General features: G+C 41.5%; 2 protein-coding genes across 2 annotated transcripts; one reads left to right on the top strand and one right to left on the bottom strand.

Annotated features, from left to right (window-relative positions):
• The first annotated feature begins 19,739 nt into the window (after positions 1 to 19,739).
• On the top strand, positions 19,740 to 21,780 carry LOC127336666 (exocyst complex component EXO70A1-like). Its single transcript, XM_051363506.2, has one exon. The coding sequence runs from the start codon at positions 19,741 to 19,743 to the stop codon at positions 21,382 to 21,384; it is 1,644 nt and encodes a 547-aa protein (XP_051219466.1). The 5' UTR covers position 19,740; the 3' UTR covers positions 21,385 to 21,780.
• Positions 21,781 to 22,548: 768 nt separating this feature from the next.
• Positions 22,549 to 24,349, bottom strand: LOC127336667 (uncharacterized). Its single transcript, XM_071826814.1, has 4 exons — positions 24,161 to 24,349; positions 23,986 to 24,080; positions 23,750 to 23,894; positions 22,549 to 23,066 (listed from the first exon to the last, which is right to left on the bottom strand). Exons 1-4 carry the CDS (start codon positions 24,247 to 24,249, stop codon positions 22,970 to 22,972), a joined length of 426 nt encoding a protein of 141 aa, XP_071682915.1. The 5' UTR covers positions 24,250 to 24,349; the 3' UTR covers positions 22,549 to 22,969.
• Positions 24,350 to 26,141: the final 1,792 nt, after the last annotated feature.

Genomic DNA, 26,141 nt, shown 5'->3' with positions numbered 1-26,141 from the left:
AAAAGGCAAATAGCCAGAAATTAGGGGTCAAAAATAACTCCAAGAAAGGAAACTTTTATTGTTCGTAGAGGATGACATGCGGGACCCACGAGCCAGCAGCTTACTCAACATTTCAAAGACGGCATGAGATCGAAAGAAAAAGGCAAGTGGCAAAATATCAGGAGCCAAAGATAATCCAAGAAAAGAAACTTTATTGTACATAGAGGATGACATGCGGGTCCCAATTAGCAGCAGCGGTCTCAACGTTTCAAATGCGGCTTGAGATCAAAAGAAAAGAAAGTTGATTGTGCATAGAGAATGACATGCGGGTCCCATGAGTCAGCAGCTTACTCAACGTTTCCAAGGCGGCAGGGGATCAAAAGGAAAAGGAAATAGCCAAAAATCAGAGGGTGAAAAAAAACCCAAGAAAACAAACTTTTATAGCACATAGAGGATGACATGCGGGTCCCATGAGCCAGCAGGTTCCTCAACGTTTCAAACGTGGCATGAGATCGAAAGAAAAAGGCAAGTGACCAAATATCAGGAGCCAAAAATAATTCAAGAAAAGAAACTTGAGTGTACATAGAGGATGACATGCGGGTCCCATTTAGCAGTAGCGGTATCACCGTTTGAGAGGCTGCACTAGATCGAAAGAAAAAGGCAAGTGACCAAATATCAGGAGCCAAAAATATTCCAAGAAAAGAAATTTTATTGTACATAGAGGATGACATGCGGGTCCCATTTTGCAGCAGCGGTCTCAACGTTTCCAAGGCGGCACAGGACCAAAAGAAAAATGAAGTAGCCAGAAATCAGGGGGTGAAAAAAATCGAAGAAGAAAGATTTCAATTGGGCTGCATCTGGACATCTGGGCCTTCGAACTATCCTGCTTGGCCTTTTGACTCGAACAATTTCAGCCCACTCCAAAACAGGAAAGTTCGGAATTTTCTAAAAAAACAAGAAAGTCCTATGCTTCGCAAAAACAAAAAAACAAGGAGATTCAACATATAAGTTTGTTTATGTAAAAATAAATATTTAATTTATCCGTTTGAAATAGCTCAGAGCGCAATACACTGTTTATTGTCTGCAAAATAATCAAGATATCACATGTTTCTTGTACGGGGAGACTGACATCGGGGACCCATGAGCCAGCACCGTCGTCAACGTTTTAAAGGTGGCAGGGGATGGAAAGAAAAAATAAACCAAAAATATGTTGGTAAAAAATCCAAGAAAAAAACATTTCGTTCAAAGAGGATGACATGCGGGACCCATGAGGCAGCATCCTCAGCGTTTATTGTTCATAGAGGCTGACATGTGGGACCCGTGAGCCAGCAGCGTCCTCAACGTTTTAAAAGCGGCAGGAGATCGAAATAAAATATAAGCCAAAAATCATTTGGTAAACAAAATCCAATAAAAGAAACATTTACCGTTCTGGGAGGATGACATGCGGGACCCATGAGGCAGCAGCATCCTCAACGATTCCAAGGCGGCAGGGGATCAAAGGAAAAAAAGGAAATATCCAGAAATTAATTAGGGGTTCAAAATAAATCCATCAAAGGAAACTTTTATTGTTCACAGAGTATGACATGTGGGACCGACCTGCCAACAGCGTCCTCATCGTTTCAAAGGGGGCAGGAGATCAAATGAAAAAGGCAAATAGCCAGAAATTAAGGGTCAAAAATAACTCCAAGAAAGGAAACTTTTATTGTTCGTAGAGGATGACATGCGGGACCCATGAGCCAGCAGCTTACTCAACATTTCAAAGGCGGCATGAGATCGAAAGAAAAAGGCACGTGGCAAAATATCAGGAGCCAAAGATAATCCAAGAAAAGAAACTTTATTGTACATAGAGGATGACATGCGGGTCCCAATTAGCAGCAGCGGTCTCAACGTTTCAAATGCGGCTTGAGATCAAAAGAAAAAGAAAGTTGATTGTACATAGAGGATGACATGCGGGTCCCATGAGTCAGCAGCTTACTCAACGTTTCCAAGGCGGCAGGGGATCAAAAGGAAAAGGAAATAGCCAAAAATCAGAGGGTGAAAAAAAACCCAAGAAAATAAACTTTTATAGCACATAGAGGATGACATGCGGGTCCCATGAGCCAGCAGGTTCCTCAACGTTTCAAACGTGGCATGAGATCGAAAGAAAAAGGCAAGTGACCAAATATCAGGAGCCAAAAATAATTCAAGAAAAGAAACTTGAGTGTACATAGAGGATGACATGCGGGTCCCATTTAGCAGCAGCGGTATCACCGTTTGAGAAGCGGCAGGGGATCGAAAGAAAAAAGGCAAGTGACCAAATATGAGGTGCCAAAAAGAATCCAAGAAAAGAAAGTTTTATAGTACATAGAGGATGACATGCGGGTCCCATGAGCCTGCAGGGTCCTCAACGTGGCATGAGATCGAAAGAAAAATGCAAGTGACCAAATATTAGGAGCCAAAAATAATTCAAGAAAAGAAACTTGATTGTACATAGAGGATGACATGCGGGTCCCAATTAGCAGCAGCGGTATCACCGTTTGAGAAGCGGCAGGGGATCGAAAGAAAAAGGCAAGTGACCAAATATGAGGTGCCAAAAAGAATCCAAGAAAAGAAAGTTTTATAGTACATAGAGGATGACATGCGGGTCCCATGAGCCTGCAGGGTCCTCAACGTGGCATGAGATCGAAAGAAAAATGCAAGTGACCAAATATCAGGAGCCAAAAATAATTCAAGAAAAGAAACTTGATTGTACATAGAGGATGACATGCGGGTCCCATTTAGCAGCAGCGGTATCACCATTTGAGAGGCTGCACGGGATCGAAAGAAAAAGGCAAGTGACCAAATATGAGGTTCCAAAAAAAAATCCTAGAAAAGAAAGTTTTATAGTACATAGAGGATGACATGCGGGTCCCATTTAGCAGCAGCGGTCTCACCGTTTGAGAGGCGGCAGGGGATCGAAAGAAAAAGGTAAGTGACCAAATATGAGGTGCCAAAAAAATCCAAGAAAAGAAAGTTTTATAGTACATAGAGGACGACATGCGGGTCCCATTTAGCAGCAGCGGTATCATCGTTTGAGAGGCGGCAGGGGATCGAAAGAAAAAGGCAAGTGACCAAATTTGAGGTGCCAAAAAAAACTCCAAGAAAAGAAAGTTGATTGCTCATAGAGGATGACATGCGGGTCCCAATTAGCAGCAGCGGTGTCAACGTTTCCAAGGCGGCAAGGGATCAAAAGAAAAAGGAAGTAGCCAGAAATCAGGGGGTCAAAAAAATCCAAGAATAGAAAGAATTTTGATTCATAGAGGATGACCTGCGGGACCCATGATCCTGCATCGTAAACGGCTCGATCGGAGAGCGTTGAACGAGATGGCGCGATCGAGAAAAAAAACAATGCCAGAGAGGCTGCCATCTGGGCCCTACATCCCTCGGTGGTGCGGATTTGCGTTGACTCAGCCGGCGAACCCGAGAATTCGAGATGCACCACGTCCCGGGCCACCATACGCAACGTTTTGGCCGTTTTCGTCGGGCTAGGTGGCCTCAAAAACGAGAAAAAAACGTTTTGACATGCACAACGGACAGACCCAAAATCGTCGGCCATGGTACACCAGCAACCACGGCGCGACTTCAACTTCGTCGGCCATGGCAACTTTTCTTGTAGTGGGATATGAGAATTGATTTTATCTTATACCAATAGATTTCTATTATATCCTTAATCTATTGTTAAAGTAACTAAAGTTGTTATAGTTCTTTTTATAGTTAACTTTGGTCATATGAATGGATGGTTTCTCACCATATTAAGTATGGAGTTTTATTCTAAGGTTTTCTTAGGTTTCTTAGGTGAAGAATAAGTGGAATGTAGATATGGTAGAATTCTACTTATGATCACCAAGTGATTCACAAGTTAAGATTGAGATATAAGCCTGTATTTGATTACTAGTGATCTCCCTATAATTTCATGTGGGAAGGATTCCTACTTATCATGTAGTGCTTAAATTATGGGTTACTTTTCTACTTCTCCAAAGCATGGTCATGGAATATACATGATCAACTTGTTCATAATATATCTACCTCAAGTGCTTAGGGTTTATGATTATTACTCAATTTATAATGATCAAGGTCTGGCTTCCTAGGGATCTCTCATTAACTGGGGTTCTCACTTCCATGATCAAGCATTGTTTTGATCAACTAAGGTATAGTACTTCTAATTTACCTTCTTGAATGGGACTGCTATGGTTGCCTCTAAAGTTTATATCCCAGAAGAATGCCTGAGATTTTATGTTAGGGTTCTACTTAATCAATGATGATATAATCATCTGGTTATATAGATAGTTCTCTTCCTTCAATTTCAAGTGTTGCCTCAACTATCTAGAGTATAACACCAAAGCTTGAGCTCTCTCATATAGGAATAGTTATTCTAGGGTTTATGGTGTATTCACAATATCTCAATAGGTATTTAGTCTAAAACTCCACTTTACTTCACCAATTCATGGATATAGTCTTGTTCCATTTGATATTAGGTTATCCCATCATTTCAAAGTGAAATGATTTAGGTCCTAATACTTTTGTTCAAGGGTTGTCCCTTATTCTTAAATAGGTAAAGCTAAGATTGGGATGAGTGGTCTCTCTCTCATTTGGGGAAAAGACTTTATTACTAATCTAAAGTTAGGCTCCATAGTTAATGATGTGATCATCACATCAATGTTTAACATAAATAGATTCTCTTTCTAGGAATTGTCTTGAGTAATACCCTAGGGTTCTTCTTCAAGATAAGGATTTGGATGCATGGATGTATATCCAAGGTTTGTTATTGCTTCTCTAACAATTATTATAGAACTCTTACCTCTCTGGTTTTGATGTATAATAATTTGGAATGTAGAAGAATATATACTTCTTGAGTGGATCTCCTTGTTATAATTCCAATGTTGAAGTGGAATGAATACCATGAGGTTTCAAGGTAGGATCATGGATTAGTTTTAAGACATGGAGAAGATAAGTGAAGAATAGTTTCTCCAATTATTGTTACTTGATTTCCAATTAAATGGGTGTTCATATGTTATGGCAAGGAAGATCATGTTGTGATCTTTAATAAGATCAAGTAGTTGGTCTTTGATTAGTAAGTTCTTGTGTTGATTTTACTTCCATTTGATCTAACCCCTTAGATCAAATTATCTCTACCCAAAACAAGGTTTTAGCAAAATCACATTGAGGTTTATAGCGCTTGACTTGATGAGCTACTTCAATTCCACCAAGGTCAAGTGAAACTTCAGTTACTGTGACTGTTTTACTTTAAAGCGCGAAAATTCCCCAGATTTTCTATGCATGAATGCAATGCACACATCTGTTTCCTCTATTTTTGTAACCCCATTACCTGGGATATTACAGTCTCTACCCCTTAAACTAAACTTCGTCCTCGAAGTTTGGACTCTCTCACGTTTCCAGAGTGTGGATCTGACTTGTGCAGACTACGACTTTTCTCGAACTTCGTATTGATCTTACTAGATATAATTGAATATATCCCTTGTCCAGATTCTTCCTGGAATCCATTAGGGTTTGTCTCTGAACCATGGTTCTTACTTTGTTTCATTGATCTCTTCCAACTCTATAAGCTTGTTTCCTTTCTCCTTGAAGATTCAATGATTGAGACTTCTTCTGATGCTGCTAGTCTTAACTGAAGACTAGTTTGATAATAAACTCCTAACTGATAAATAGGTCTTTGTTTCCCTTACTATCAAAACTGCAATAATGGTACTAAGTAAGGTACTTAACATGGGATGGTTGTGATGGTTTATTTTCCTAAGAATGGATTAGACTCATTTAGTCCATCCAATCATGGTTTATAGTTGATACCTATAACTATTTTGGGTTATTTAGGTTCCATGAAAGGAATCATTCTATTAGTCTTTGGTATTGGTATATTCAATCTTCTTCGGTCTTTGGCCTTTTTGAGCTGTATTTGGTCTATGGTATTTCCTTCATCCAACTTCATTAACCTTAGATTACTTGAGCTATCGAACTGCTGAGTGAATATTACTCACTTTCTCAAGTTATAGTCCATTTCTTACTTCCTTGAGGTATGAACCTCGGCTTCTGGTCTGACATCGTTCTGAAAGTAGTGTCCAATAACCTTATGAAAATAAGACCGAACTTCCTCTCAGTTCAGACCTTCTGCTTCTATCTAACTTACATTATTGAGTCATTGTACATCCAACTCAATCTTTACTCTACCCCTTAGAGTTTTCTTATGTTCTTCAACTTCTTTTCTTCCAACTATTGGACTTATGGTTAGAATATTGGTCTAGGTCTAGCTTATGGTTTGTACTTCTTCTAAGGTCTCGTGAAGGATCTTTGTGGTACATTCACTCAGTGTGGACATTCAATGTGAATCCTTTGACTAAATGACTATAGGTCATTGTTATTTGGCTAACAAAATTTTATTTGTTCACAACTTCTTGGTACAAATAATCCAATTACGGATTACTTGATACCAATTGTGGCTATTTGTTATCTAAAAATGGATTCTATTATAGGTTCTGATCAACTGAACGAGACATCTTCTACACTATCTCGCAGTATTGATCCTATACCAATTGTGGTCTTTTGATATCAACTATGGTATTCTTATATCTGCTATGGTTTCATATATCATCTTCCTTCATTCAGGGTTTATTTTGCAAGAAAACCACTAGCTGACACTATGATTATAGTATTCGAAGTGATTTCCCATGCATTCCCTCTTCTATGTGGACTATGGATCTGCTTCAGCTTCACCATAATCACCAGATTTCTCACCTTCATGCATCTTATGTACTAAAGTACTCCTCTGTTGAGGTAAAGCATGAGTTTTGATTGGTACTTCCTTCTGAATGTTGTGGTTGCTTCCCACAACTTTACTCCTTTCTTCTGATGGACCTTCCTCATGTCTTTAAGATCTTCAGAATTCGTCACTTCCTCACACGAATACCATTACCCTCTAGATCTATAACATCAAGTCAGAACTTGATATTGCAACATGCATTTGCATAACAAAGTCAAACTTCATGTATGGATCTAGTCAAACAATGAAAATCCAATAAAATCCAAGAAGATTCAGCTTTGTGCATATAATACACACCATCACAAGCCTGAATATAATAGTTGAGTAAGACATCTCTAAACATCAGGCTCTGATGTGTAGTATATAACACCACATAAGATATGTTTATATCGTGATACTTAGCACAAATAGATGGGATTCTCCTATTTGTCTCAACATTTACCTTAATTGCACAATTGCAATGAGATAAACTTGAAACAAAGTGGTCTAGAATAGTTGAGGTTAACCTAATTTTCTTTGGCAATACTTACTTAGCTTCCATTCTGTTGAGGACTATTTCACATGGTATATCTGGGTTCTAACATTGCTACTCTAAACACATAACAATTGGAATATTGCTCCGATACTTCAAGTGTTTCTACCATAAACATATGGTCTTGATGTGCTTGGCACACTTCCCATTGTTTTGGAACACAATTCTTGCACTATTGTCTAGCTTCTTATTGTTCTCCTCCTAAATGATGTTCTATTCCATCACATAATGATTCTCAGGTGAATCATATATGATTTCTATCTCTACCATGTAAGTAAGCATATTTTATTCCTATCTCTCTTCCTTACCTCCCATGATTGACTCATCATGGTCTATACTACCTCATATAACTCATAGTTATCACTTACTAGCAACTGTTTCACAAGTTTGGATAGATTTTACTTACCCATTACTTGTCTGGATCTACATCTTCTATTAGGATATCTTAATGATTATCATCACTTGATATTACTTCTAGTATAGGTCTGAGTAATTCTTATTTAATTATAACATGTGTTGGTACACATCTTCCAATAGGATAGCTTCCTTATGGTTGTATCCTCTCTTTGGACTACCATGTATTGTATACCAACTGTGATCTACTCATCTATTGTTTCAGGTTCTTAATGGTATACTACCTACTTGGGATTAACTAACTAACTTCACTTAGTAAAGATGGATAAGAAAGGTTGACTTAAGTGTGTCAGGATTATTCTCAATTGAAAGTCATAAGAAGTATTTGGTTTTAACAAAGACAACTTCCTATAGACACTACCAATCCTATAGGTCTCATTTAAAGGGTTTTAATCCTAGGGTCAAAGCATTTGCTCTGATACCAACTGTGGTGACCCGGCATACCACTGCATGGTGTAGTATGCAAGTCTGATATAACACCAATGAAACACCGTTCCACTAGTATTATATCGCTCAGAGTGGTACAACAGAAACATATGCGGGTCCAAGGCATGTCTATAGAATTACAACATTGACTCTGTTACATAAGATCAGCACAACCTCCTACTTTACAATGAGGTAAATCTGCAAATAAACTCCAGAAGAACGACTCGTAGTCTAATCCTATCACGAACTCTATTTGTAGAGTATTTGACTAGCTATAAGGGCTATGAATATATTCTAGCTAAATAGGAGCTAGGTTTAGGAAGCTAGTTCCCTTCTATGGCTAAACTAGGTTTTCTCCTTGTTGGATGTGGTATCTGACTCCTCTGACAGGGTCCTGTCTCGTGAAGTAGTTGTTGACTCCTCGGCCTTCGAGTTGCACTGTAGATCCTCCTTCGATGCCTCCATATCTAAGCAGGGGATTTAAGAGTGGGATGAGTACGAGCGTACTCAACAAGTTCATTATAGGAAAGAGGTGTTTAATGCACTAGCTACAGCATTAGACCAGAAAGTCTAATACCAATGCAGGTTTTCATAACCATTTGTTCAAAAGGTTGCTTTTATTCAGAAGAACTATGTCCGTCAGCCTTCACCGGTTTACTAAAACTTCATGGAGCTCCTTTCCGGCCGCGTTCGCAGTTCCATATCCCGGAACAGGGAGTGACAGGTCACAGTTCTTTACACTCTGCAGAGGTGTGTTGCTTTACCCATAAGAGATCTTATCCTTGGTGCCAACCAGGTGTACATTCCTGTCCACACTTCCTATGGTGTGAGGCCCGGTATAAGGTCTAGCCAATCATGTTCCTCCGCTACCTCGAACACCCACCCTTTGTTGCATGCCCCGACCCTGGGTCCTCGCCGGTCCCATTATTCCCATATATTTCAGGGTGGACCCCGACCACGATGACAGTCTGGGATCGAACCAAACTCCTTCGCCGGTAGCTGCAACCCATCATAGGCCGTAATACCGTGGGGACTTAGGACTCCCCAGCCTCACCATCTTGCTCCTTCGGGCGAAAAGTGTACTACGGACAATGCCGTGGGGACTTAGGACTCCCCAGCCTCACCAGCTTGCCCCCTTGGATTACAAGTGTACTACGGTAAAGCGCGTCCGTTGATGAACGAGAGGTGGAAACACTTTTGACTACTCCGTCCCACTCCGGATCTTATGGTTAACACGGGTATTACGACACAAGAATCACTGGCGACATTTCTTGTTTAATCCTAGATGGATATAACCCTTGCAATGGAACCTCCACCATATCAACACAATCCATGGTTCCATTGCCCACCACATAGTCATATTCATAGTTATGAAAATAGTGGTTTTGGTTTTTATGCAATAGTGATAACCATAGTACTTTGCAAGTAATTTGATAAAGATACTCAAATGACATGAGCAAGTGATGAACTTGCCTTTCTTGACTGCAAGATTATGCAGGCAAGGTCTTCGATACGCAATAACTCCAAATTCTGAAATAGCATCATCGTCCGGTAAGGACGATGTTTAAAAGATTGGCAAGGATGCAATAATGCATAAGTATGAGATGCAATCGCTCTAAGCGTGACCTAACCCCGATGATTTAGGATTAGTGAGTTGTATTGATTAGTTCAGGGTGTGTTGCACTTTTAGAGTGATTCACAAACAAGGTTCTTATTAAGGTTTTATTGTCTTAGAATCATAAACAAGTGTTGTAATATATCATAATAATAACACTAATAGCACACAACAATAACATTTGGTATAATCCTAACATGTAATGGATAGTGGTTGGTTTTAGCACTATATGGCATGGTTAATGATTAATTATCATATACTTCAAAAGAATAACTTTTGAAGAACATGTTCTTTAATAAAGAACAAGTATGATAATTAGGTTGGTGGGGTTCTATGGTTGACTATGGTTTCATCTAGTTTCTGGAGTAAGTATTAGGTTGGATCCTAACAAGGTTGGATTCATTAGCAACTAGGCTTGAATGGTTTTACTTAAGCATAAGCAACTTAAGCAATTAGTTATCCATGGTTGCTATCATGGTGGGTTCGTCTTGCTGGTGATAGCTAGGTAGGGTTTATAGGTCCTATAAGCAGGGTTGATGATGATTCTTTATTTACTTCAAAAGAATAACTTTTGAAGAACATACTTCTTAAATAATAAGAAGTGTAACAATTAAGGTTGAGGTTGTCTTGTATTATCTATTGGATCTCTAAGTAGAGAATGGTTGGTTCCTAAGTAGGATGGTTCATAAGTATCTCACACTAGTAGGGTTTAGTGGAACAGGGTTATGTAATGTAAAATAGTAGGTATGGTTGCTATTAGGGTTCATCACAATGGTGTGATGTTGAGCATGGATAGGTAAGGTTGATGTATCTGAGGATTGGAACTAGGATTTGCATTTGGTTAACCCTATTTGAGCATCTAGTTCTGATGAAGATGAACACATGGAATTCCCATATATTAGTGATGGTTTCCTACATTTTATGTGGTCATGACAAGTATCTAGGTGCTATATGGTTCTATGATTTAAAAGAAGGTACCATGATCACATGATCTAATCTAGGGTTTAGGTTGGAATCAAATTAAGGTTCACAAGAAATAGTGGAGCTAAGGTTCCTAAATGGAATTAGGGTTTTAGGTTTCACATGGGATGATGAGATTCTAGTTTTCTTTCTTATGGAACTAGGGTTGCATAATTACTCTTTAGTTCATAAGTTAATAACTTCATTAATAAAGTTGAAGTTAATAATAACTTTGAAATAATAATATTGGATTTGGTATTTTATTAATTTTCAAGAATTAATAATTAGGTAATTATTAATTATGGTTTAAATCCCTCTAATAAGGATTTAACAAAATAACAAATAAAGAAAATTACTTTTAATGTTTTCTTTATTTTCTTACTGGTTTTTATTTATTTTAGAAGGTTTTTCTAATTATTGAATTTTAATTCAATCAAGTATAAAAGAAAATGCTTAATTAATACTTATTAAACAATTAAATTTTTATTAAAAATAAAAATTTCATATTATATTTTTATTGGATAGAATTTACTTTTATAAGAATTTTGATATTTTATTTTTATTTTTCTGAGTTAAGATGGATTTTATAATTTCATGTAAGGTTGCAGCAATTTAATGGATTTAAATTTAAAACTAGAAATGCTAACTACACCCGGACTACACCTACCCGTAGCCACTGATTGGTGGGCCAATGTCCCTGTCACATGCCACTGGGGCGCCAACGTGGCATTGATCATGGTGACCGGCGGTCAGGGCACGAGGGTCACCGGTGCTGGGCCTCTCCCGCGGGTGCGCGTAGGGGTTCGCTCGACTCAGGGCGACGCGCTGAGCCATTAGGTAGCGGCGCCCCCTCGGAAAGGTCACCGGAGGAACTCCGGCGAGCTCCGACTGCGGCGGCGCACGACGGTGAGCGACGCAGGCATGCTACGGTGGATGCTAAGCCAAAATAAGTGGCTCTAGAGAAGCATAAGCTCACCGTGATGCTCAGGGAAGGCTCGACGGCGGCGATTGTCCACGGTGGCGACGCCATTTTCAGTTTTTCTATGGGATACCGGCGGAAGGGAACGAGCAACCACCGGCGTCTGAGAGCCTTGCGCATGTTGGGAATGTCGAACACGGTGGTTCTAATGGTGGTCACGGCGAGGTCTGGGATGGGCTCCATCGACGGCGGCGGTCGGAGTCTGAGCATGCTAGGGTTTCGAATTGGGGAGGAATTGGACGAAGAGAGGGGAATGGAAGGGCTTCTGCGCCTTTTATACGGGCTTCGGCGTGTGCTGGCGGTCAGCGTCGGTGGCGGTGACCGCGGGACGTGGCTCTGGCCATCGCGGTGTCTCTCTCCCGTGCGTCGAGCGGAGCAGAGACGAAGACGACGATGCCTCTTCGGTATTATCCAGTGAATAGGTAAGTGGGTTGTCTGGGCCGTGCTGGGCTCCTGCTGATGGGCTCCTGCTGGGCTGCTCGGCCAGGTGAGGCTCCTTTCCTTTATCTCTTTTATTTATTTACTGTTTTATAATTTCTATTTGAATCTGATTTGAATTCATATATTTTTAACTCTTTCCTATATTGCAGGTGTCTCAATTATATGAATTCAATGAATATGTAATGTAATGATTATTTCACAACTCTCTAATTTGAAGAAAGTACTTTATATTTGGTTTAATTTCATACATGTGGATATATCCACAATAGTATTTAGACATGAGGTTATATTCTCATTTTAATTTCCTTTTTCTTATGAATCAAATCCTTTGGAGTGATTAGTGTTGATAATTTGGAACTCAAAGTATTACATAGATTGTTATTAGGGCTTGATTTCTATTTGAGGATTTTGTCACTTGCATATGATTTTATGTGAGCACCTATTTATTAGGGTGTTATAATTTCTATTACCACCCCTCTTATTAAGGTTAATACTATCATTATATTTGAAAGTATCTAAGTAGGTATTGTTTACATCATGGTTTATCTTGATTACAAAGTTAAATAGTTGTTAACCACACATGGGTTTAATTATAGGACTTAGCATTAGGTGGCTCTTTTGTTTTATAATTGAAGCATAAGGATTAACTAATGGGCAATTTTAAGGTTCTAATTTATATTCACCTAATGGTACTTGGGTTGAATCTCAATTATGGTCTGGTTTTATAATTGTAATCACCCAAGTGATTCACAACTAGGTTTGAGATATAATTATGAGTTGTAGAATTGAGATAACACCATATTGTGTTTGCTAGGGTTTAATCTCCTTTAACTAAAATAAGTTGGTTACTTACTTTAATTATTATTGTTCTCATTTAGTGGTTAAGGATATGAGAATTGATTTTATCTTATACCAATAGATTTCTATTATATCCTTAATCTATTGTTAAAGTAACTAAAGTTGTTATAGTTCTTTTTATAGTTAACTTTGGTCATATGAATGGATGGTTTCTCACCATATTAAGTATACAGTTTTATTCTAAGGTTTTCTTATGTTTCTTAGGTGAAGAATAAGTGGAATGTAGATATGGTAGAATTCTACTTATGATCACCAAGTGATTCACAAGTTAAGATTGAGATATAAGCATGTATTTGATTACTAGTGATCTCCCTATAATTTCATGTGGGAAGGATTCCTACTTATCATGTAGTGCTTAAATTATGGGTTACTTTTCTACTTCTCCAAAGCATGGTCATGGAATATACATGATCAACTTGTTCATAATATATCTACCTCAAGTGCTTAGGGTTTATGATTATTACTCAATTTATAATGATCAAGGTCTGGCTTCCTAGGGATCTCTCATTAACTAGGGTTCTCACTTCCATGATCAAGCATTGTTTTGATCAACTAAGGTATAGTACTTCTAATTTACCTTCTTGAATGGGACTGCTATGGTTGCCTCTAAAGTTTATATCCCAGAAGAATGCCTGAGATTTTATGTTAGGGTTCTACTTAATCAATGATGATATAATCATCTGGTTATATAGATAGTTCTCTTCCTTCAATTTCAAGTGTTGCCTCAACTATCTAGAGTATAACACCAAAGCTTGAGCTCTCTCATATAGGAATAGTTAGGGTTTATGGTGTATTCACAATATCTCAATAGGTATTTAGTCTAAAACTCCACTTTACTTCACCAATTCATGGATATAGTCTTGTTCCATTTGATATTAGGTTATCCCATCATTTCAAAGTGAAATGATTTAGGTCCTAATACTTTTGTTCAAGGGTTGTCCCTTATTCTTAAATAGGTAAAGCTAAGATTGGGATGAGTGGTCTCTCTCTCATTTGGGGAAAAGACTTTAGTACTAATCTAAAGTTAGGCTCCATAGTTAATGATGTGATCATCACATCAATGTTTAACATAAATAGATTCTCTTTCTAGGAATTGTCTTGAGTAATACCCTAGGGTTCTTCTTAAAGATAAGGATTTGGATGCATGGATGTATATCCAAGGTTTGTTATTGCTTCTCTAACAATTATTATAGAACTCTTACCTCTCTGGTTTTGATGTATAATAATTTGGAATGTAGAAGAATATATACTTCTTGAGTGGATCTCCTTGTTATAATTCCAATGTTGAAGTGGAATGAATACCATGAGGTTTCAAGGTAGGATCATGGATTAGTTTTAAGACATGGAGAAGATAAGTGAAGAATAGTTTCTCCAATTATTGTTACTTGATTTCCAATTAAATGGGTGTTCATATGTTATGGCAAGGAAGATCATGTTGTGATCTTTAATAAGATCAAGTAGTTGGTCTTTGCTTAGTAAGTTCTTGTGTTGATTTTACTTCCATTTGATCTAACCCCTTAGATCAAATTATCTCTACCCAAAACAAGGTTTTAGCAAAATCACATTGAGGTTTATAGCGCTTTACTTGATGAGCTACTTCAATTCCACCAAGGTCAAGTGAAACTTCAATTACTGTGACTGTTTTACATTAAAGCGCGAAAATTCCCTAGATTTTCTATGCATTAATGCAATGCACACATCTGTTTCCTCTATTTTTGTAACCCCATTACCTGGGATATTACACACACTTAGCATCTTGTCAAGTGCGGATTTCCCTTCATGATGCTTTTCTAAGTCTTTCTTCAAAGAAAGGACTTGGGCCTCGAGCTCTTTTATTTCCTCTACATGGTTAGTAGAAATACAAGTACTAGAGGAAGTAGAAGCTTCATTGTTGGAGCAACAAGGTAAAGCAAGTAATCCAACACAAGGTGTATCACTAGTTTGACTAGATGGATTACTAGGACTAGCACATGGCAATATAGCATTTGTAGTAGAGATTGTGCTAATGTCCACATGAGGCTCACAAGATGTTACCTTAGTGATACTAGCCTCATGAGCTAACTTTAGCCCACCATAGGAAATTAGAAGATCATTATGAGAGCTTGAGAGCTTTTTATGACTCTCTTCCAATTCCCTATAGTTGCTAGTTAGCAACTCAAGTTGAGCCCTTAGCTCAACATTCTCCTCTAAGGTAGATGCATCACAAGAATTAGAGTTAGTAGCACAAGCATCATCAATTGATTTTTCATTTTCAAGCTCATAGGATTCAATTTTTTGTGTAAGCATAAAATTAGTATGCTTCTCATCTTTTAGCTCATGCTTGAGGAGAGTGAATCTCATTTCCTCATTTTCAACATGGGACTCCAACTCCACTATGGTTTCCCTATATTTATTCAAGGTATCCATAGAGTGTTCGAGATTAGCACGAGCTTCTTTATTACCATGAAGAGAAGCATATACCATTGCCATTTTATGCACCAAGGTATTATATTCTTCATCATTATCATCATTATCATTCTCATCATTACAGGATGTGTTAGGAGTCAAAGTAGGAGATACCTTTGATCCTTTTGCCATAAGGCACATGTGCAAACCGGATAATGAAGATGATGATATTCTTGAATCCTTATTTGAAATCGTGTCTTGATCCATAGAGTGTTCGGTTTCCTCTACATTGTTAGTCAACAACCAACTAGAGGAAATAGAAGCATTTTGATTATGGGAACAAGACAAGGTAAGCATATCATCATGAGATCTATGTAAGCAATTTACACATGATATGCAAGGACTATCAACACAAGCATGTAGATTATTTTCAATGCTAGATGTGTTTAAGTCCAAAAAGGAAGCATTGCAATGGGATAGAGATGAAGAATCATCACTATTGAGCACAATATCAACATTGCAATTTTCCTCACCACTCATCATATCATTACCTCGTGTCTTGCTACGCGTTGGTGAAGTGGAAGAAGATGATAACTCGAGCTCTTCATGATGTGAAGGGGAAGAGAGCTCCTCGGAGTCACCACCGACCAATTGAGAAGTGGATCCACCAAACATTCCTTAAGCTTGATCCACATCTCATGAGACGATTTTCGCTTTATATATATCAAGAACCTACGAAAATCGGGTCTCAAGGAGAATAAAAGCTCATTATATACTTGAGCTTCAAGATGTAAGTTTTTCTCATCCTCTAAAGATAGATTTTGAGAATCCATCGGAGGAGAAAAACCGACATCTAGAAATTGCTCTATATGTGGACACAAGGTCCGAAGATTACAAAGCAAGCAATTTCGCCACAAAAGATAATTTGTGCCATTAAAGACAATTGTGTCATTGTGCACTATACTAGCCGACATATTTACTCTCAAGGCGGTGAAGCCTTAAACAAGGAGAGACCTTGCTCTGATACCAATTGAAAGATCGAGATGTCGCCTAGAGGGGGGTGAATGGGCAATTAAAAACTCTTACGGATTTGTCTTGTAATAATGCGGAATTTAAACTATCGTTTAGTTTACAAGCACAACCCCTAAATATGCTAAGCTCAACTAAGTGTAACAATAGCAACTAGAGCTAAGCAAGATAGGCACAAGATATATGTAGCACAAGTGATAGCAAGATATATGTACTTCAAGCACGATGGCTATCACAAGGAAAGAGAGCTCGGGTATAGAAATAACCGAGGCACGCGGAGACGAGGATGTATTCCCGTGTTCCCTTCCTTTGCAAGAAGGTATGTCACGTTTGGAGGAGTGGAGGTCCCACGAAGGATTCACCGCGCCACGAAGGCTCACCCTATTCTCCGAACCACACCCACGAAGGATAATGGCCCTTTCCTTATGGTTAGCTTTTCCTCCGCTCCGGAGATGGCAAGCTCCACAACCACTTCACAAGCTCCACGAAGGAGAAGCCCGGGCCTCTTCACAATCTTCTTGAAGAGATCACCGGAGCACCAACCACCAAGCCAACTAGGAGGTCTCCCTCCAAGAGTAACAAGCTCACGGTCTCTCACTCGAACTAATCGTGGTGGAGAGCTCAACACTATGCAATGATGCAAAGCAAGAACACTAGAGGTGTTCAAGTCCTTCACTCTCAAATCCCACCCAAGCAACAAATGCTAAGATGATATTGGAGAGGAAGAACAATGGGGAAAGTCAACAAAAGACTCCAAGATCTAGATCCCAAGAGTTTCCCTCACTTAGAGGAGAAAAGGATTGGTGGAAGTGTAGATCTAGATCTCCTCTCTTAGATCCCTCAAGAAATAGCAAGAATCATGGGAGGAATCAAAGGGGAGAGCAAGTTCTTCAAATGCAACAATGGAGGAGAGAGAATGGGAAGAACTGCCTCAGCTCAAGGTGGAAGAAGCCTATTTATAGCTAAGGTGGAAATAGAACCGTTGGGGGAAAAGACAGGAAAAAAACAAAGGAAAAACGCCCAAAAAAAAATCCCAGGCCGGCGGCCCAGCCGGCTGACCGGATGCTGGGCCGAGGAGGCCGGTCAGCCATCCGGCCCAGCCGGGCCACCGACCGGAAGGGAGCAGGCCGCGCAGGGGGCGGCAAATAGCCACAGGCGCGTGGGGGAGCAGGTGGGCCGCGCGGGGCGAAGTGACCTGGCCCGGCAGGAGGCCGGCTGGCCGGGCCAGCGCCTGGCGGCCGGTGGGCGACCGGGCCTGGGCCGGATGAGGGCGAGAGTGCCCCAGAATGCCGCCCGGTTGGCGCCCGGTGCGGACCGGGTGGGCCGGCGTGCGGCCCGGCTGACCGGTCGCCCAGCCGGCTGCCCCTCTTTTCTTTTTCTTCTTTTTCTTCTTTTCTCCTTTTTCCTTTTCCTTTAATAACTAGTGCTCCCGAACTCCGATTCGAATGAAACCAATTTTGTTTGGAAGATAACAACAAATGCTATCCTATAGAAAGTGCAAACTCAGCAATCTGTAGAAGGGAATTTTATCATGAATATAAAAGGTAGAACCTTATATCATGAATAACTGGTAAAATCACCCAACCTCGAAAACGCAATAGAAGATGCATGCGAACTCCGTTTTCGATGAACTTGTGCTTGTTGTAAAGCTAGCAACAAGCTCAAGAACCTTACACATAGAAACACCAAGAAGAAATAAGGATATGCAAAGTATGCAAAGGATTGAGCTCCCTAAGACGATGTGATCAAGTTATCCAACCGAAAGCCCCTCTTAATAGTGCGGCTATCTATCCTATAATCCGGTCTCCCATCAACCACCTTGAGACCGGTAAAAGGAAAACCTATCAAGGTCATACCTTTGCCTTGCGCATCCCGCTTGATCTTGATGATAACTCTTCAAGCTCTACACAAGCCGGAATGCCTCACTTGATCAATGTTGCTTCGTGAAGACTCACAAATACTCCCCCATACACTATGATGGGAAAGCTCCATTGATGCACATCTTCACATGTCCATTATCACCAAATGGACGACAAGCTTCAAGCATGTGATCCACTCAAGATGCTCATCTTGAACTTGCCCAACTCAACCTTGTATCTTCTCATACTCACATAAGATAGAGCATGGCTAATATTGAGTTCCACATAAGAACTCCATCTTCGTTTCTTCTTCTTGATCATATCACATATATATATCTACATACCGATGATCTTGATGCCAATACACAAGGTATACATTTATCTTCATGGTATCCATACTTGAATCCAACACATGGAATACAAGTAGTACCTATGGAATATTCCTTCATATAAACTCAATAAAAACATTAGTCCATAGGCGTTGTCATTGATTACCAAAACCACACATAGGGGCAATATACCCTTACACAAGCAACAGTCTCCAGATCGAGTACAGAAGCAGAATACAAATTTGTTGCCAACGCCACAGCTGAGGTCATATGGGTACAGTCTCTTCTTCAAGAACTTGGCATTAAGTTGAGACAACCTCCATGTTTGTGGTGTGATAATCTGGGAGCAACATATCTGTCAGCCAATCTAGTGTTTCATGCTAGAGCTAAACACATTGAAATTGATTTTCATTTTGTCAGAGAACGGGTGCTGAATAAACAACTAGAGATACGGTTTATTCCTTCAAAGGATCAAATAGCTGATGGGTTTACAAAACCTCTTCCTGTAAGAAATTTTGAGGAGTTTAGATTTAATCTCAACTTGAGAAAGTTGTAATTAAGGTAGGGTGTTAGAGATAGAATAACCACGGACGTATGTGTCCTGGTCGGGTACGTAGTCTCCCCTCTCCCCTCAATGTATCTCCTATATAAGCAATGCATATGCAAGGGACTCGGATCATCCGAGTAGAACCCTCCTACCTGATCGATTTACACAAACTATGTATTAGTTGTGGAAAACCATGTTCCAAACTATATCTTCATGTAAACCACGTTTCAAATTATGTATTAGTTTGTGAAATATTTCTTCTCTTTATTGAAATAAAAATGCAAAAAAGAGTATTTTAATGTTTGGGGCGGCGTTTGGGGGACGCGACTGCGGAGCGATGTCCCCCAAACGTTCAATCCGGCACCGTTTGGGGGACGGTTTGGGGGACGCGACTGGAGATGCTCTAATGGGTGGTATGGAAGCGCTCTTTTCTACTAGCGTACCTAAGGGCAAATGGTAAACTAAAATACCATGTTTAGCTCAAAACATGATGTACATCTGCAGAAAACATGGTTTGGGCATGCACAGTAACCAGGAAACCTTCAATGTTCCGATTAGTCGTCCACCATAATAGGTTAGCACGTAAAATCGTTGAACATGCGCGATCAGCTGTTGGTTAGTCCGTCGCTTGTCAGCGGTGTCACGCGGGGTCGGGCACCCCGATCACTGCTGTCCAGTTTCCTCCCCTGCCAATCCGTCCACAAAGTAGTAGTACTGAGTAGGAGAATGGCGGAGCGGCTTGCTACCGTGCCGGAGGAGACCACCGATGGCTTCACGGCTGCCTCGCCGCCGCCGCGCAGCCCCTACCGCGACAGGATCCGGATGGTTGCTGTGTCCGGAGAACAGATAAGATCAACTCTCTTCTCCAACTCCCAGTCAAGCCATAACGGATCCAGCTACTCCAGCGACTCTGGTGCGTCGAATTCTTACCCGTTCAACTACTCCGGCGGCTCCTCCGGTTCGGCGGCCTCCGCCGCCGCGCCAAACCTGGGTGCACACGAGCTCAAGATGATCGCTCACCAAATGGTCAACGATGGGTACACCGAGCGCATGGTCCAAGCCTTCAACGCCGCCGCATCTCCTCCAACGGCAGCATGCGAATACGGCGGTGGTCAGGATCGTGCAGCCCTGGGCGATTGGTTCTCGGAGCTCGACGTCGACTGGGTTCTCCAAATCCGCGAGGGCCACGGTTTACAGCTCCAGGATAGGTCGCTGCAAGACTTGGTCGAGAAGTGGATCCGAGCTCTCACCGTGATCGTCGTCAGTATCAGGTCGCTGGCCGCTCCCCACAGGACGCTTGAGGTCGCACATTTTGGCAAGACGAGCATTGCCGAGATGGTCGTCTTCACCGACGCCGTCGTCCCTGCTCTCAAGGCCGAGAATCTACAGGCCGTGCTAGACATGTACATTTGTGTCTCCAACACATCGTCAGACATGTTCATGATAGGCATCCCGTTCATGCCGTTCGAGATAGGCAGCCTGCTGGCGAGAGCAGGGACCAGGCTAAGCAACGCCATATCCAACACGATGGAGAAGGTGAGGACACTGGTGGAGGATGACGACTTGTGGGCTATCGAGATTCCTCGGGGAGGAGGCGAGGTTCACACGAACACCCGGTTCATGGTTGATTGCATAGTGTCGATGAGGAAAGCACAGGCTTCGACGGAGAACTCCGCACCGAGCTACCACACCGGGAACCTTCGTGAACTGATAAATGCTACGGTCAAATATCAAATGGATTTGCTCCTCAGAAAATCATTGCTGTGCTCGGATCCAAGCCTGAGGTACTTGTTCCTGCTTAACAATTTCAATTTCATAGCATATGTTCTTGAGCAATGGCGTTCGCTTTTGTTGGATCTTGATCTGTGGTCCGTAAACCAAAGGCTTGAACGTGACTGTGAGAAGCACATGGATAGCTATCTCAATGTTTCTTGGGGACATGTGATTTCCTTCATACCGAAATCGGGTTTTTCTCGACCGCTGATCCATCGTTGGAGTAACACCTCTTTACTAGCTAATTTCGAGTCGGCATTTCACGAAACTTACCAGGCTCAGAAGTTCTGGAAGGTTCCAGAGCCGCGTCTCCGGAACTTGCTGCGGAAAAGTATAGCTAAAAGAGTTATCTCGGCGTACCGTGACTGCTTAGTTGAGAATCCGGAGCTACAAAAGCACGTTGACGCCGGAACCAGTAGTAGTCCTGCCGTTTTGGAGGAGATGTTGGGAGAACTATTTGAAGGATGAAAGCTGATTGATCTACATGGCCGGGCACCCAACATATAAAGGCACCAGCGAATTAATGGTTGTATTTGGATTTTTATTTTGTAGTACATTTGTATTTGTGAAGTTGGTTGGTAGTGTATTAAGCGCCAGATACTATTAGCTGGTCAAGCATGTATTCTACTTTCGCACAGATAGATTATACTGTACAGGCTGGGTTGATTCTACACTCCATGGTGTACACTGTATTTTGAATTTGTAACAGCAAGCAGTGAACTCTGCTACCTGCAAAGCAGAACATATGCTATGCTGCCCTTCCACTCACCAGAAATCGGTGCAAACATTTATAGAACGATTTTGGAGAGAGAAAATGCCAAGGGTAATGATATATTCAAATACCATGTTCAGCTCAAAACATGATGTGCATCCGCAGAAAACATGATAGAGTAGACAGAGGCGCAGATACTTGCCAGACTAACTCGCAACAGAAAGAACATACAGCAGAAAGGTTCAGGTCAGGGCGGATGTTGCGCTTCTAGCTTCCTGATGATGATGTTGGTCACGGCCCAGTTGAACCCTCTGTACTGAAGCCACCTCACTATGCGCGCACGCCGTTTCTCCAGGGGCAAGCTCCCCCCTCGCTGCCACTGCTTGGAGGCTTGAGAAAAGAGATGGTCCATGGAAGCTTTGGAGAACCCATGTGCCGTCTGTTCTTCATCGCCCTGGACGTCCTGGAACACACTCCTTGTCGCCTGGTCCACCTCGGCCTCTGGCACACCTTTTTGGCGAAGTGCCTGATTAGAATATGAGCAGATAATGTTCTTCATATTCATGATGTAATTGATATGAAACTACTTTTGTAGAAACTCAATGAATGGTCGCAACATCTCCATGAAATTAAACGCACGATTGATGCAGAATGGGATCTGTGCTCTAGGCTCTGGCAACCAAACAGTCGTAATAGTACAATTTTGTTTTATTTGATTAGTTTCAACGGGAAGGCTTTCACAGTATTAGTTTCCCTTGACTTAGCTGGCAATGAGGCGTGGGTTTGGGATTTAGGGAAAGGCGAAAAACGCAGTAGTTGACATTTAGAAGATGATAGTGAATGATTCATAAGGAGTTTATACACACATATGCTAACCCATTATGACGGACTTCAGTAAAAAAAGTGACAGGGTGTAGAATGTTTCGTCTTGAGAGAAGAGGGGGAAAAATACTAGCCTGCTTTATTCGCCTTGGACCCCAGGTTGATGATTGCCACCGGGATCGTGAAAATGATTCCGCATAATAACCGTCATTCAACAGACCTCTTTGGGAACAAATGAACAAGATGTTATAACAAAAGCAAAAGCAAGGAGACATGTTTTTTAATAGAAAAGACATGTTAATGTAGTACAGGTATTGCACATGCAAAAGTAATAGGAATCGAGTGCAGTCCAGTTTTAGAGCCTTCTCATATGCAAGTTTTAACAATAGAATACAGATAATCATCAGTTCATCACCATGTGTGAGCAATGGTGAGCAAGTAGAGTCCCATGTATTTGCAGTTATATGCTAGTTGATTCAGCTATGATGATAATCCAGGCCAGCATATTCAACAGGAGTCTCACCTTGACTTGAAATCAGCAATCACAGAATCAACTGTATCGACAGAATAATTCTTACCACATAGTTTCTTCCTAAGCTCAGAAACAGTGTATGCTCTGCTCAAGATAAACAAGAAGACATATTTCAGTATCCAGTTTCAACAGCGGTACACAAGACGCTAACCATACAAGTAAATTCCAGTGAATGCAATCTGTAGCACAAAAAATTCCTTTACGCTCTGTATGGTACTCAATAAATTGGCAAGTAGAAGATAGTATGCAGCCAACTGGCATACAATATGTTGTCATCTTTATCGAAAAATTACAATATCTTGTCATAGTGTGGCTTCCTTTCGAATAAGCCTCCTTGCATAAGAAAAAGAAAGGGAAAGCTGCCTAGAAATACCCTTCCCCACACCCCACAATGTGTCGGAGCTTTCAACACTGGGTATGCCCTTTAATGTGGCTTCCTGTTCCTGACCATTCCAAATGAATCATGACTGACCAGAATAGAAGTTTAACTGTTCTAAACAGAAATTCCTAATTTCTACATTCCCTACAACTGACTCTTGCCAGGTTCCACTTCCACATTATCTCAGCGTCTAAGATTAACAAGCAAAGCAAGATATTCACAATGTTCACGCCAAGACTTGCAGCGCCAAATTCAGTTGCATGTGTCATCTATGGAATATTCAGGTATTCGCTAGATAAACAGCCAATAACATTGCTCCTAAGCAGGGTTTCATCGAGACTCCTGCAATATCGCTGGATATTCAGGAGAAGAGTCTATCAGTTCTGACCTGATTGCAAGCAACTCGATCGCGCTCTTCTTCACATCTTGCAGCACGCTTTCGCTGATACCGCTCACCGTGCCATCGCCTTCTCCCTCCTCCAAGGAGAGCTGCAGAAACTGTTCGTCCGGGCTCTGCATAACATCGTTCTTCGCTGTCAGGCAGACAAAGCAGAAGCGATGTCAGACACCTGCATTTTACACGCAGCCTGACGAGCAGGGACAAAAACCTACTGCGGCTCTCACCGGCATACGCGTTTCCCTCGTTGGAGGAGCCTTGCCGGAAGCTCACGAGCCTCCGGCGCGGAGGCGCGTGCCGGACACCGCCCGCCCCCTTCGCCCTGGGGAAAACGACCATTTGGGGGCTGATGTGAGGTCAGGCTTTGAGAAATAGGGAGGGAGGGGGGAGGAGAGGGGTTACCGGAAGGGGGTAAGGGCGCGGGAGCGCAGGCAGAACTCCAGATCCGGCCGGAGATGGAGGAGACGGCGGCTCGCTGCCAGCGCCGCCATTATTTGGCGGCTGGTGCTCTGACGGAGCCGCACTCTGGAAGCTACAGTTCACTTCGGGACGGTTTTGCTAGCTGCAATCTTACTTGAAGTCTCTGCACTTTTGCCAAAACTAGATCAGCCAAGATTTTCAGATTCACTTCACGTGGGATTAGAGAAACTGAAGATTAAATCAAAGGGATAGTGCCATCAAATTGCACATAATCGAAAACATTCGTCAACTTAGGTGCGACGGATACATACACGAACAGGTCCACCAATCACAAGATAGAATTTCCATGCTTAAAAATAAACATATAGTTCAGCTCTATATTTCTTTTCTTTTTTTGCGAATGGAGATATGTATTAATTAACTCATAAGATTACAATCTCCCCGACAGAGAGTCGGTATGTTTGACTGTAGCCAGACCGCTGAACGCTTCTCAGAGGACTAAAGGATGCCATAGTATGACTAACTAAATTTTGTGAACGTTTAATCTGCACTAGCTTGATCTGCGGGTGCTCCAAAATCAGATGTTTGGTTTCTTCAACTAGGAATGACAAAGATGATCTGTCTCCCACGGTTGAGGTTACCAGTCTGATCACCTCGGACGCATCCGTCTCCACTATCAGCGGCGCATTAGACCATTGCTTAGCCAGAGCAATGCCTTCCATGGTAGCGGCCAGCTCAGCCTCCAGAGCACTCGAGCATGTACTCAGGTAACGGCAAGAGGAGAAGATGATGTCTCCTCTATCATCGCGCATCACCATTCCCGCCGCCCCATCACCATCATGTTGCATGAAGGAGCCATCGACATTGAGTTTCACCCATCCTGGCGACGGAAGCTACCATTTGCTCTGGACCTTTGCATCCCGTTTATTCTCCTGTGTGTGCTCCTTACTCTTCCGCCACCCATGAGCCTGCACGACCATCTTCCCCTTTACAACATCCACATACGGGTCCTCCTTGATAGACATGATTGAGTCGATGTAGCTACAAAGGAATCGCTTGGAACTTTCAATGCTTGGCGTCGGCTTGAGGTGGACGATCTCATTGCGTACGCACCAAATTCTCCAGAGAGTCATGAGTATCATGGCTCGGACAGGCTCTTCATGCTTGATGACCCACAAGTATAGGGGGTGTATCGTAGTATCTTCGATAAGTAAGAATGTCGATCCCAACGAGAAGCAGAAGGTGTTGACAAGCAGTTTCAATGAATGATTCACTGTAAATGCTCACAGACAAGTATTCAGGGAGTTTTGATGTAGCAGATGAATAAAGTACGAGTAAGTAAAGTGCGAGAGTAACAATTGCAGCGAGTGGGCCAATCCTTTTTAGCACAAAGGACAAGCCGGTTTGTTTACTTATAATGACCAAACGTTCTCGAGGACACACGGGATTTTAGTCTAGTACTTTCGCTACATACGGCTAATTAATCTTCATTGTTTTGATAAGTGTTGTGTGGGTGAACCTGTGCTAATGTACCGCCCTTCCTAGGACTAATACATACTTGTGATTATACCCCTTGCAAGCATCCGCAACTACAAGAAAGTAATTAAGATAAATCTAACCACAGCCTTAAACTCTGAGATCCTGCTATCCCTCCTGCATCGATATACCAACGGGGGTTTAGGTTTCTGTCACTCCGGCAACCCCGCAATTGGCAAACGAGTACAAGATGCATTCCCCTAGGCCCATAAAGGTGAAGTGTCATGTAGTCGACGTTCACACGACACCACTAGAAGAATAACACCACAACTTAAATATCATAGCATTGAATATTACTCAACCATACTTCACTACTAACATTTAGACTTCACCCATGTCCTCAAGAACTAAACGAACTACTCACGAGACATCATATGGAACATGATCAGAGGTGATATGATGATGAATAACAATCTGAACATAAGCC

The sequence above is a fragment of the Lolium perenne genome, chromosome 2 (genome assembly GCF_019359855.2).
Source record: "Lolium perenne isolate Kyuss_39 chromosome 2, Kyuss_2.0, whole genome shotgun sequence".
In the NCBI taxonomy this organism is placed as follows: domain Eukaryota; kingdom Viridiplantae; phylum Streptophyta; class Magnoliopsida; order Poales; family Poaceae; genus Lolium; species Lolium perenne.
Note: the sequence above shows the minus strand (reverse complement) of the source record. Positions and strands in the feature narration are given on the sequence as shown.